Source organism: Lepus europaeus, chromosome 3 (genome assembly GCF_033115175.1).
Source record: "Lepus europaeus isolate LE1 chromosome 3, mLepTim1.pri, whole genome shotgun sequence".
Lineage (NCBI taxonomy): Eukaryota > Metazoa > Chordata > Mammalia > Lagomorpha > Leporidae > Lepus > Lepus europaeus.
This window is the reverse complement of record NC_084829.1, coordinates 32001879-32014797: the sequence shown is the minus strand read 5'-3', so window position 1 is coordinate 32014797 and position 12919 is coordinate 32001879. Positions and strand designations below refer to the sequence as shown.

Genomic DNA, 12919 nt, shown 5'->3' with positions numbered 1-12919 from the left:
AAGCCCTGCAGCGTGACTCTGGTCGATGTGCAAATGAGGCTCCTTCCGTACTTAACGCCGGCTCTGGCCGCTCCCTCCGCGGCCGGTTCGCCGCTGCCCGCTGGGCGCCGCCCTCGCGGCCCGGCCCGAGGACCCGCGCGGGGTGCCCGCGGCGGCGCCTGACGGGAGCGCCGTCCCGGGGGGGCGTCCTCGCGCCCCGCGCCCCGCGCCCCGCGCTCCGTGCCGTTCCTCGGGAGCGCGGCGCGCGGCGCGTCCTCCGGGGCAGGGGCGGGCAGCGCGGGGCGGCGCGCGCACACGCAGGCGGGGCGCGGCCGCCCCCGCCAGGACCGGCGGGCCCGGAAACGCTCGCTGTCACAAAGGGGGGAACACGTGGGCGCCGACTGCCGGGCCGGCGGTCGCAGGGAGCCGGGGTCGCCTAGAGAGCCGCCCACCGTCTCCGAGGCCCGCCCGACTTCTCCGCCCCGGCCTCCCGGTTGGGGAGGGGGATTCCCGGCCCTGCCCGACCACCTCCCTCCAGTACGTACACGCGGCGCGAACCCGCGTCCACCGGACGCCGAACCACTACTGCGAACCCCCGCGCTCCCGGAGACCCCTGCGATCCTGGGGAGACCTCCGCCCCCTCTTCCCCCAGGCGGGGTCTCCTTGTCACTGTGAGAGCTAGCCCCTGGGCTCCCGGTCCTGGGCGTCTCGGGCGCCTGCGGCAAAGGAGCCCCCCGAGGGCCCCCTCTCCCTTCAGCATAGGGTCCCCTGCGTCCCTCAATCTACCCCCTCTCTCTTTCTCCCAGGTTTCGCCATCTCGTCTGGGAGCCGCATAACCATGTCCATCCTTTACGTCTCCCCTCACCCCGATGCTTTCCCCAGCCTCCGGGCCCTCATAGCTGCTCGCTATGGGGAGGCTGGAGAGGGGCCGGGATGGGGAGGAGCCCACCCCCGAATCTGTCTGCAGCCGCCCCCAACCAGTAGGACGCCCTTTCCCCCACCCCGCCTGCCTGCCCTGGAGCAGGGGCCCGGTGGGCTGTGGGTGTGGGGGGCCACAGCTGTGTCTCAGCTGCTGTGGCCAGCGGGCCTCGGGGGCTCTGGGGGCAGCCGGGCAGCTGTCCTCGTCCAACAGTGGGTCAGCTACGCCGACACGGAGCTAATACCGGCTGCCTGTGGGGCTACGCTGCCCGCCTTGGGACTGCGAAGCCCAGCTCAGGACCCCCAGGTGAGTGGGGAGGAGAGAGGAGGTCGAGGGGGAAATTGGAGATGGTTGTAATAGAGGCATCAGATACGGAAAAACGTTGATCAAGTCCCAGATTGTCACTGAGTGTGGTAGCCTTGGGCTGGCTTCTTAAACTCTGAGCCGGTTGCCTGATGTAATACCAGCCTCGCTGAGTTAATGCGATTAAAGGATGTGTCTGAGCACACAGTCCCGTGCCAGGCAGCTTCGAAGTTTCCAGGTAAAAGTTTGGTGAGTTGGATGAGAATAGATAGTGGTTACTGGGACTTGAGAGAAGCCTGGGTGAGGGAGAGGTGGCGGCTGCTGGAAGGAGATAAAGGAGAAATTAAATGAGGAGGAAGGGAGAGGAAAAACCCTACCGGCTATGTCTGTAAGTCCTTCCAGAGCAGGGCTGTGCCTACCTGCAGCTCCGCCTCCTGCCGCCGCAGTGTCTAGCACGTGGCAGGCCCGTGGTGTTTCTCGAATGAATGAATTTGTGACACAGACCCTGGCGTCATCGCCCTGTCTAAAAGAGTCTCTCTTTCCTAGAATTTCTTGTTCCCATCAGCCTGCTGTGTGTTTCTTTGTAAGAGTTGAGAAAGAGGGCTGTGTACTAGGTAGTTGCTCATGTATGGTCCTCCCTGTAAGATCGCAGGCAGGGCTCGGCCTGTCCACGTGGTCGCCTCATTCCGCAGACAGGCGCTGTATAAGAATTAAGCCCTGGACCTGGTGACTACTTTGCTGCCTCAGAGGATCTTTAACTTCTGTGCTTACTGTATCGCCCTGGCACATAGTACGTGTTCAATAGAGATTTGCTGGATCCGTCAGAAGTATTGATATGAGTGTGTGAGCGAAGGAGAGACTGACCTCAGAGGTGGTGATCTGCAGGAGTGGGTGTGGAGGGAGGCCTACCGGATCAGGTTGGGGGGTGGGCCAGGCCTGTCTCATCCCCTTCCCCTTCCCACAGGCTGCCCTGGGAGCCCTGGGCAGGGCCTTGAGCCCCTTGGAGGAGTGGCTCCGTCTGCACACCTACCTGGCTGGGGAGGCCCCCACGCTGGCTGACCTGGCGGCTGTCACAGCCCTGCTGCTGCCTTTCCGATATGTGAGTCGCTGGGGCCTGGGGAGGAACGGAGAGCCCCTCTCTGACCTTGCCGTAGGGTGGCTGAGATGGTGGTCACTCCCCGTGTTAGGTCCTGGACCCCTCGGCCCGCCAGATCTGGGGTAACGTGACCCGCTGGTTCCTCACGTGCATCCAGCAGCCAGAATTCCGCGCCGTGTTGGGAGAAGTGGTTCTGTACTCGGGGGCCAGGCCCTTCTCTCAGCAGCCAGGTGAGGGAGGACGGATGGGGGCTCCTCTGCGGCCGGGGCCTGCAGCTGCAACAGCCCGCGTGAAAGGCAGTAGCACTGTTACAGAGGGTCCCAGGGGGCTGAGTGTGACCTCCTGCGCCTCTCTCCAGGCCCTGAGGTGGCTGCACCCCCAAAGACAGCTGCTCAGCTCAAGAAAGAGGCAAAGAAGCGGGAGAAGCTAGAAAAATTCCAACAGAAGCAGAAAATGCAGCAGCAGCAGCCCCCGCCAGGGGAGGTGAGAGGCTCAGGGTGCAGCTGGAGGAGGTGGTGCCCGGGAGGGGTGGCTGATGGCCTGGACCTGTCGTATCTTCCCCCCCCTCCCCAACCCCCCCAGCAGAAGAAACCAAAACCGGAGAAGAAGGAGAAACGGGACCCTGGGGTCATCACCTATGACCTCCCAACCCCACCCGGAGAGAAGAAAGGTAACCCCACCCTCCAGCTGCTCCGTCCAAGCTTTTGCCCCTTCTTGCTCCGGCCTTGCGGCCTTGCGCACATCACGCTGCTGGGTGAGGGTTTCCGGCTCGTGATGGGCATGCTAGAAGCCTGTCCCCCTGCGGGCCCCGCCCCTTGCCCCTGCTCTCAGCTGCACACTGAGCCCTCCCCTCCGCCCCACAGACGTCAGTGGCACCATGCCTGACTCGTACAGCCCGCAGTACGTGGAGGCCGCCTGGTACCTTTGGTGGGAGCAACAGGGCTTCTTTAAGCCGGAGTATGGGGTGAGTGGGCGCGGGGCTCAGGGCGGGAGGGGAGGGGCTGGAGGATGCACTGCCTGGGGGCGGGGACTGAGGCCTCAGCGCGCTGTCCTCCGCTCTCAGCGTCCCAGCGTGTCCACGCCCAACCCCCGAGGGGTCTTCATGATGTGCATCCCACCCCCCAACGTGACGGGCTCCCTGCACCTGGGCCACGCGCTCACCAACGCCATCCAGGACTCCCTGACTCGATGGTGAGCTATGCGCGCCTGCCCTCGGGGCTCCCTTCTCTTCCCTGGCCAGACTCCGTGTGAGCTCAGCTCTGCCCCCTTGTGGCGCTTCGCTTCTCTTGCTCATTCCCCTCCTCTCAGTCCAGTAATCAAGGAATCCATCCAACACCCCCTTACAGATTCTCTCCTCCCTCTCCTTCTACTAAAAAATTAACAGATATTTATTTTATTTGAAAGGCAGAGAACCAGAGAAAGAGACAATGCCCTCCACAGCTGGGGCCCGGGTCAGGCCAAAACCAGGAGCTGGGAACTCCATCAGGGTCTCCCACAGGGGTGGCAGGGATCCAAGTACTTGAGCCCTCAGCTGCTGCCTCCCTGGTTGCACATTAGCAGGAAGCTGGGATCGAGAACAGAGCCAGGACTTGAACCCAGGCCCGGATGCTCCAAGTGGCACCTTCACTGCTACGCCAAATACGTGCCTCTGAAAAAATAGCAGTGTAACGAGAAATCTGTGGATGTGTCTTGTAAGAAACTGAGATTCAGGGCTCGTCGACCACTCCTGTAGGCTGATTCCCCCCACATTAGCCTTTGTTAGCACCTTGCTGTGTGTCTTTCTGTTTGCTCACATGTATGTATACCCATCGAAATTTAGCCTTCCTTTTCTTAAAAGACCAAGACCTCTGCCCCAGGGGGCCAGTGTTGCAAAACAGGTGAAGCCACTGCCTGTGATGCCGGCATCCCATATTGGAGTACCAGTTCTAGGCCTGGCTGGTGCTCCCTGTCAGATCCAACTCCCTGCCAACAAGCCTACGAAAGCAATGGAAGGTGGCACAAGTCCTGCACCCATGTAGGAGACCCCAGTGGAGTTCCTGGCTCCTGGTTTTGGCCAGGTCCTACCTTGGCTGTTGTGGCCACTTATAGAACTCTGTCTCCTCTCTCTCTCTCTCCTTCTCTCTCTCTCTCTCTCTCTGTCTCTCTGTCATTCTGATGCCCTGGCTTTCAAAGAAAGAAAGAAAAGCGAAATCCTCTACCCAAATTAGGTACTTGGAATGGGGGAGGGAGGTTTAGTTTTCTTTTTTTTTTTTAAGATTTATTTATTTATTTGAAAGAGTTACACAGAGAGAGGAGAGGCAGAGAGAGAGAGAGAGAGGTCTTTCATCCGTTGGTTCACTCCCCAAATGGCTGCAACAGCCAGATCTGTGCCAATCTGAAGCCAGGAGCCAGGAGCCTCCTCCAGGTCTCCCACACGGGTTCAGGGGCCCAAGGACTTGGGCCATCCTCTACTGCTTTCCCAGGCCATAGCAGACCTGGATCAGAAGTGGAGCAGCAGGGACACGAACTGGTGCCCTATGGGAGGCAGGCACTGTAGGCAGCTATGCCACAGTGCCAGCCCCTGGTTTTCTTTTTCTAACAGAAGGGACTCCTATCGTCGGCCCATTTTCTATTGATTCTTTGTTTTTCTTTTTTAATTGGTTTATTGGAGTGGTCATCACCTGTTCTGGACATTGTTTGTTGGCTTATATACATTTTCTCCTGCTGTTGGATTGTGTATTTTTGAATGTTTCTCCCTTTTATTGTTTTTTTTCTTACTGTTAATATTTTCATTAGTAACAACTGCAAAATCCAAATATTCTAGGTAACTCATTTGTTTTAAAAATTTTTTGTTTATTGCTTTTAATTTTATCTTACTTGAAAGGTAGAGAGACAGAAAAAGGTCTGTCCACTGGTTCACTTCCCAGATGCCTGCAACAGCCAGAGCTGGGCCAGCCTGAAGCCAGAAGCCTGCAACTCCATGTGGGTCTCCCACGTTAGAGGCAGGGCCAAGTACTTGAGCCAACATCTGCCTCCCTGGATGACATGAGCAGGAGGTTGGATCAGCAGGAAGCGGGATCAGAAGCAGAGTAGACAGAACATCCCTCCCTCCTCCCCTCTTTTCTTTCTCTTCCTTCCTTCCCTCTATCTTTCTCTCTCTCTCTCTTTTTTTTTTTTGACAGGCAGAGTTAGACAGTAAGAGAGAGACAGAGAGAAAGGTCTTCCTTCCGTTGTTTCACTCTCCAAATGGCCACTACGGCCAACGCACTGTGCCGATCCAAAGCCAGGGCCAGGTGCTTCCTCCTGGTCTCCCATGCAGGTGCAGGGCCTAAGCACTTGGGCCATGCTCCACTACACTCCCGGGCCACAGCAGAGAGCTGGCCTGGAAGAGGAGCAACCAGGACAGAATCCGGCACCCCAACCAGGACTAAATCGGGGTGCCGGCGCCGCAGGCGGAGGATTAGCCCAGTGAGCCGCGGTGTGGCCTCTCTCTTTTTTTTTAAAGATTTATTTACTTACTTGAAAGTCAGAATTACACAGAGAAAGGAAGAGAGGCAGAGAGAGGGAGAGAGAGGTCTTCCATCTGCTGGCTCCCTCCCCAATTGGCTGCAATGGCCAGAACTGGGCCAATCTGAAGCCAGGAGCCAGGAGCTTCTTCTGGATCTCCCATGTGGGTGCAGGGGCCCAAGGACTTGGGCCATCTTCTTCTTTCCCAGGCCATAGCAGCACCTCTGTCTCTTTAAGATTTATTTGTTTGAAAGGCAGCCCAGCGCACTGTCTGATCTCCCGTGCCCCCACAGGCACCGCATGCGCGGGGAGACCACGCTGTGGAACCCTGGCTGTGACCATGCAGGCATTGCCACGCAGGTGGTGGTGGAGAAGAAGCTGTGGCGAGAGCGGGGCCTGAGCCGGCACCAACTGGGCCGCGAGGCCTTTCTGCAGGAGGTCTGGAAGTGGAAGGAGGAGTGAGTACACGGCCCTGCCGCCCTGCCCCTCACCAGGAAAGACCGCAGGGTCGGACCCTCCTCCGGAGAGGGCCAGTGAGCCCCACCCTGCCCCATCAGCTGCCCTCCCCCCCAGTGCTGAGCCCTGCTCGTCTCCACCTGCAGGAAAGGCGACCGCATTTACCACCAGCTGAAGAAGCTCGGCAGCTCCTTGGATTGGGACCGAGCCTGCTTCACCATGGACCCTGTGCGTGGGAGGCGCCTCGGGGCTGGGGTGGGGGGCGCCAAGGCCCTGCTGCAGGAAAAGAGCCCACTCACTGACGGCGCTGGCGCTGGGCCCCCCATGGCAGGTTCTCTAGAGTCCCCGGCCCTGCTCCAGGAGCGGCCGAAGGCTCCTGACAACTCGCCGTCCTGCCTCCCTCACCCATGGGGCCTGAACTCCGTAGTGTTCCGCTCTAGCCCAGTAACTTCCCTGCCGTCTTGGGCATCATCAGATTGCCCTTGAACTTCCGGGGCAGGCATTGGGCCTTGTGGTTAAGACAGCCCTTCAGATGCTGGCGTCCCATAGCAGGCGTGCAGCTGGGGATCCCTGCTGCTCTGTGTCCCATCCAGCTCCCTGCCCTTGTACCTGGGAAGCAGCAGAGGATGGCCCAAGTCCCCGAGTCTCTGCCACCCACATGGGAGACCTGGATGGAGTTCCTGGCTCCTGGCTTAGCTTGGCCAAACCCCAGCTGTTGTGGGCATCTGGGAAGTGAAGTAGCCGATGGAAGGTCTCTCTCTATCTCTCTGCCTTTCAAATAAAGTAATTAAAAAGAAGAAGAAAAGTGCTTCTCCCCTCAGGGGGTCTGGCTGACCGGGGGATTCTGGAAGGCCAGGCCTCAGCGGGCCCTGCTGCCTTGGGTGTCTGTGCAGCTCCAGGCACCCACCCCCAGCCTGCTCACTTCCCCTCCCCCCCAGAAACTCTGCGAAGCTGTGACGGAGGCTTTCGTTCGGCTTCACGAGGAAGGAGTCATCTACCGCAGCACCCGGCTTGTCAACTGGTCCTGCACCCTGAACTCGGCCATCTCCGACATTGAGGTGCTCGCGCCCCACGGGCCTCCCCGGCCTCCACCGCATGCCGCCACCCGGCCCCTAGCCCCGGCCCCTTTCCTGAATGCCCCTCTTGCAGGTGGACAAGAAGGAGCTGACGGGTCGCACCCTGCTCCCCGTGCCTGGCTATAAGGAGAAGGTGGAGTTCGGGGTCCTTGTGTCCTTTGCCTACAAGGTCCAAGGCTCAGGTGGGAACCAGGGGCGCCAGGATCCTGGGCTGAGTGAGACGGGGGCACAGGCAGGGGCCAGGGCTGAGACCACAAGGCCTTCTGTCACCCCAGACAGTGACGAAGAGGTGGTGGTGGCGACGACTCGGATCGAGACGATGCTGGGCGATGTGGCTGTGGCTGTGCACCCTGAAGATTCCAGATACCAGGTGGGGGTGTGGGGACTGGGGTCCTCCGCTGAGAAGAAGCTCCGCTAGAAGCTCCTCCTCTGGGTCCTTTCCCGGCCCTGGCGTTGGAGCCATCCGTGGCCACTGCGGGAGTTTGGGTGTGGGGACGGTCAGGGCCCTGGGCGGGGAGGGGGCTCGGGCCCGCCCTCACGCAGTCTTGGTTGACCTCTGGCCCCAGCACCTGAAGGGGAAGAGCGTGAGGCACCCGTTCCTGTCACGGAGCCTGCCCATCGTCTTCGATGACTTTGTGGACATGGCGTTTGGCACAGGTGCGGAGCCCCGCGGGGCAGACCCCAGCCGTCCGGGCTGGCTCCCAGGGGGCTGTACAGGGAAGTGGGGCCGGGGAGGTGACCTTGGCACGTGGACGCCCCAGGTGCGGTGAAGATAACCCCTGCCCACGACCAGAATGACTACGAGGTGGGGCAGCGGCACGGGCTGGAGGCCATCAGCATCATGGACTCCCGAGGGGCCCTGGTCAACGTGCCCCCGCCTTTCCTGGTGAGACCCCTGAGGGGTGGGGCCGGGCCGAGGGAGATGCGGGTACCCAGGCGTTGCGTGACGGGCTTCCCGCCCGCCCAGGGCCTGCCCAGGTTTGAGGCCAGGAAGGCAGTGCTGGCTGCGCTGAAGGAGCAGGGACTGTTCCGTGGCGTCCAGGACAACCCCATGGTGGTGCCGCTTTGCAAGTGAGGCGCGGGGCTGGGAGGGCGGGTGGGGGGCAGCGTAGGGTGCTCGCCACTAAGCCTCCCTCTCCACTGCCCGCAGCCGCTCCAAGGACGTGGTGGAGCCTCTGCTGCGGCCACAGTGGTACGTGCGCTGCGGGGAGATGGCCCAGGCTGCCAGCGCTGCCGTGACCCGGGGTGACCTCCGCATCCTGCCCGAGGCCCATCAGCGGACGTGGCACGCCTGGATGGACAACATCCGGTGCGCGGGGCCCCTCGGTGGGCAGAGGGTGGCTGGGGAGGGCCCGGCGAGGCGCAGGCCTCCCTGATCCCCCCCCTCCTAGGGACTGGTGCATTTCCCGGCAGCTGTGGTGGGGCCACCGCATCCCGGCCTACTTCGTCACCGTCCATGACCCTGCGGTGCCCCCTGGGGAGGTGAGGCCCAGAGATGTCTGGGGGGCTGTGGGGTGGAGTGTCCCTGTCTGGGGAACAGGCAGGGCAAGTCAGACCCTCTCCATCTGTGGCAGGACCCCGACGGGCGGTACTGGGTGAGTGGGCGCAGCGAGGCAGAGGCCCGCGAGAAGGCGGCCAAGGAGTTTGGAGTGACGCCTGACAAGATCAGTCTGCAGCAAGGCAAGGCGGGGCCGGGGGCGGGCGGGGAGCAGAGCTGGGGCGCGGATCCTCGCTGCCCTCCCACTGACCTCTGACCTCCCTCAGATGAGGATGTATTGGACACCTGGTTCTCCTCCGGCCTCTTTCCCTTTTCCATCTTGGGCTGGCCCAACCAGGTGTGTTCCTGCGGCTGGGTGGGGGTTGGGGTCTGGAAGGCAGCCACTGGGCTCCCCTCACAGCCAGTCTCTCCCCAGTCGGAAGACCTGAGTGTGTTCTACCCGGGGACGCTACTGGAAACAGGCCACGACATCCTCTTCTTCTGGGTGGCCCGGATGGTCATGCTCGGCCTAAAGCTCACCGGCAGGCTGCCCTTCAGAGAGGTGTGGAGTCGGCTGAGCCCCAGTGCCCTCCTGTGCCACAGGATGGGGGGTCAGGGGGGCAGGGCGGGGCTGCGGTCCAGCCTGGGCCACCCGAGTGATCCCCGCCTTCTCAGAGGAAGGAGCTGCTGAGGACACGCCATGGGGGTTGGGGGAGGGGATGCAAACAGGTGCAGGCCCCTGGGGTGCGGGGCGCTGAGGCTGAGGGAGGGGACTCGGCCTCACCGGCTTCGATCCCCACCCCACAGGTCTACCTCCACGCCATCGTTCGAGACGCCCATGGCCGGAAGATGAGCAAGTCTCTCGGCAACGTCATTGACCCCCTGGACGTCATCCACGGAGTCTCCCTGCAGGTGGGGCTGGGTGCAGGGCCCGCTGAGAAGGCGTAGCTGGCGGTCAAGTGGGCTGCGGCCACGACCGCCTGACCGCTCCCCCTCCGCCCCCAGGGCCTCCATGAGCAGCTGCTGAACAGCAACCTGGATCCCAGCGAGGTGGAGAAGGCTAAGGAAGGGCAGGTAGGCGGCCGGGAGCGAGGGCTGAGCGCGAGCAGAGGGCGGCCCGGCTGGCTGAGGACACGGCCCCTCCTCCTACCCCCTTAGAAGGCGGACTTCCCGGCGGGGATTCCTGAGTGTGGCACCGACGCCCTCCGGTTTGGACTGTGCGCCTACACATCCCAAGGTATGGCCGCCAGAACTGCGGCATAGAGCCCTCTCCACCCGGGCCTCCGCTCGCCGTGGAGGGAGGCAGTGGTGAGGACGCCATTTCGCCCCAACGCAGGCCGCGACATCAACCTGGACGTGAACCGGATTCTGGGCTACCGCCATTTCTGCAACAAGCTCTGGAATGCCACCAAGTTCGCCCTCCGTGGCCTGGGGAAGGATTTTGTGCCCTCGCCCACCTCCCAGGTTGGCGCCGTCCATCCCCACCCCACCCCTGCCACTTGGGTGCAGGGCTGCACATAGCTGAGGGCGCAGACAGACACGGGGCCACAGTTACGGGGGAAGGGCAGGGCGTGTCCCCAAGGTGGCTGGAGGCCTGTTCCTGCGCCCTAGATGCCGTCCCGGCCCCCAGCAGGCTCCTGGCACCAGATTTTCCCATGGTTCCCGCCCCCGGTCGGGTCCAGCTCCTGCCCAGGGCACATGGGCCTCACCCACTGACACAGCCTGTCTCTCCAAGCCCGGGGGCCACGAGAGCCTGGTGGATCGCTGGATCCTCAGCCGGCTGGCGGAAGCCGTGAAACTCAGCAACCATGGTTTCCAGACCTACGACTTCCCAGCTGTCACCACCTCCCAGTATAGCTTCTGGCTCTATGAGCTCTGTGACGTCTACCTGGTGAGGAGGTGCTGCGGGGGAGGGGGCAGCCAGCCGGGCCCCTGCCCAGACCTCGCAGGTACCAGCAGGGCTGGAGGCTAGACCCTGGCCCTGAGGCCTGCGCTGCCCCGCCCCCAGGAGTGCCTGAAGCCCGTCCTGAACGGCGAGGACCAGGCGGCGGCTGAGTGTGCGCGCCAGACCCTCTACACCTGCCTGGACGTTGGCCTGCGGCTGCTGTCACCCTTCATGCCCTTTGTGACCGAGGAGCTGTTCCAGAGGCTGCCCCGACGGGCACCACAGGCCCCCCCCAGCCTCTGCGTCACCCCGTACCCCGAGCCCTCCGAGGTAGGGCTGAGCTCTGGACGGGGGGAGGGGGCTGCCGGCCCTCCACCTGGCCTCTCACCCCCCACTCTGCCCACAGTGCCCCTGGAAGGACCCTGAGGCGGAAGCCGCCCTCGAACTGGCACTCAGCATCACACGAGCTGTGCGGTCCCTGCGTGCCGACTACAACCTCACCCGCATCAGGCCCGACTGTGAGCCTCGGGCCCCCACGGCGCCCCCGCCCCACTGTCGTCTGTCTCCTTGGAGCCAGGCCTCAGCGTCCTCTCTCCCCGACAGGTTTTCTGGAAGTGGCTGACGAGGCCACGGGCACCCTGGCGTCGGCAGTGGCGGGCTACGTGCAGGCACTGGCCAGCGCGGGTGTGGTGGCCGTCCTGGCGCCGGGAGCTCCCACACCACAGGGCTGTGCCGTGGCCCTGGCCTCTGATCGCTGCTCCATCCACCTGCAGCTGCAGGGGCTGGTGGACCCGGCCCGGGAGCTGGGCAAGCTGCAGGCCAAGCGAGGCGAGGCCCAGCGTCAGGCCCAGCGGCTGCAGGAGCGCCGGGCCACCCCAGGCTACTCTGTCAAGGTGCCCCTTGAAGTCCAGGAGGCAGACGAAGCCAAGGTGTGTGGTGTGGCGAGGTGTCTCCCGCGCCGTCGGCTCCCTGCAGCATCAAGGCCTGCGCCTGAGGCTGGACAGCGCCCAGGCCTGGCTGAGGAATTCCCTGGACAGTGCAGGGCTCAAGGCCTTGAGCTGGGATCTCATAGTTCCGTCCCCTTACACATGCAGCCGGGAGTGGGGGCCCAGCCCGGGGTTGCACAGGTTGGAGATGAGGCAGACCTAGAATAGAATGAGATGAGCCACTGCCCAGCTGAACCGCCTGTGCCCACCCAGCTGCCCCAGGTCGGAGACCCCCCCCATGCCTGCCTGGGCTCCAGACCCATGTGCAGTCAGGGAGCCCCAGGTCTGGCACCTCCTGCAGCTGCAGCCACAGAGCTGGCCCGGGGGTGGCGGGCTCGGCTCGCCGTGTCCTCCGGGAGACCCTCTGCCTCCTGGGACCCCTCCAAGGAACCGCAGTGGGGTAGACTGTGCACACAAAGGGGAACAGTACCCAGGCTGCGAGCTGGCCTTGGTGGAGGTGGTTCCCCGCACGAGGCTCTCAAGCCCTCAGGGCGCACAGTGTTCGCACCCTTGACAAATGCAGGCTCAGTGACTCGCCCCAGAGCACCAGAGCAGTGGGGGGTGCACGTGGCTCTGAGGCCCCTCTGTCTGAGGACTGACCGCTCTGGGGGAGAAATGCAAGACCCAAGAGGCTGGGCCATGGTGGGAGAGAGCAGGTGCCGCTGGCGAGGCTAGAGAGAATGGGGTGGGGCGGGGCGGGGAGTGGCAAGGTGGCTACCACCTCCCCGCCCCCTAACTGCCTGCCTCCCGTGGTCCTCAGAGTCTTTCAGCTTTGGCCCTCACCCTCCTGAGTGCCAGGGTCTCTTCTCAGACCTGGGTCTTCACCTCCCTCCCCTTTCTCCACGCCAGCTCCAGCAGACAGAAGCAGAGCTCAGGAAGGTGGACGAGGCCATCACCCTGTTTCAGAAGATGCTGTGACCTGCCTGGCCTCAACCCACGACCCCCCAGTGGTGCGCCATGGGGATGGCAGCAATAAAATATTTTGCCACAGAGTCGTCTTTCGTCTGTGTATAGGCGGTGGACAGGCGGTGGGGCTGGGCTGGGTTCCTGAAACCTCAAGCTGCCTAATCTGAGCAAGCGGTCGGTCGGCCGAGGGCTAGAAGCCAGGCGCTGGGTCCCAGTGGGCAGAGGGGCACGTCTGGCTGGGTCCGTCCCTGGCGCCGTGCCAAGCCTGAGTCATGCTGCTCGCTCCCTCCCTCCCTCCTCCCCAGCTCGCCTCCCTCACCTCCGCACTGCGGCCGCGGGAGACCCGCCCT

At 62.9% G+C, this 12919-nt stretch overlaps 1 protein-coding gene across 2 annotated transcripts; it reads left to right on the top strand.

Moving 5' to 3' along the window:
- Positions 1-366: 366 nt before the first annotated feature.
- On the top strand, positions 367-12649 carry VARS1 (valyl-tRNA synthetase 1). 2 transcript variants are annotated; one of them, XM_062185865.1, is made up of 30 exons: positions 367-516; positions 786-1204; positions 2166-2300; positions 2389-2527; positions 2656-2780; positions 2883-2967; positions 3161-3261; positions 3361-3488; positions 6077-6241; positions 6386-6467; positions 7178-7297; positions 7389-7497; positions 7591-7685; positions 7882-7972; positions 8077-8201; positions 8283-8386; positions 8466-8624; positions 8707-8797; positions 8890-8995; positions 9080-9150; positions 9229-9354; positions 9600-9704; positions 9798-9866; positions 9951-10029; positions 10129-10256; positions 10528-10683; positions 10801-11007; positions 11084-11195; positions 11281-11606; positions 12513-12649. In XM_062185865.1, the coding sequence occupies exons 2-30, from the start codon at positions 818-820 to the stop codon at positions 12579-12581; spliced, it is 3795 nt and encodes a 1264-aa protein (XP_062041849.1). In that variant the 5' UTR covers positions 367-516; positions 786-817; the 3' UTR covers positions 12582-12649. The 2 variants fall into 2 exon arrangements, with proteins under 2 accessions (XP_062041849.1, XP_062041847.1); XM_062185863.1 differs by having other exon boundaries at positions 2880-2967.
- Positions 12650-12919: the final 270 nt, after the last annotated feature.

Excerpts from the sequence above, each read along its gene's own strand:
- VARS1 (XM_062185863.1), top strand. The coding sequence starts at position 818 with ATGTCCATCCTTTACGTCTCCCCTCACCCCGATGCTTTCCCCAGCCTC. Across the intron at positions 2,781-2,879 it reads AGCAGCCCCCGCCAGGGGAG|CAGAAGAAACCAAAACCGGA; the intron begins GTGAGAGGCTCA and ends CAACCCCCCCAG. Across the intron at positions 8,625-8,706 it reads GCCTGGATGGACAACATCCG|GGACTGGTGCATTTCCCGGC; the intron begins GTGCGCGGGGCC and ends CCCCCCTCCTAG.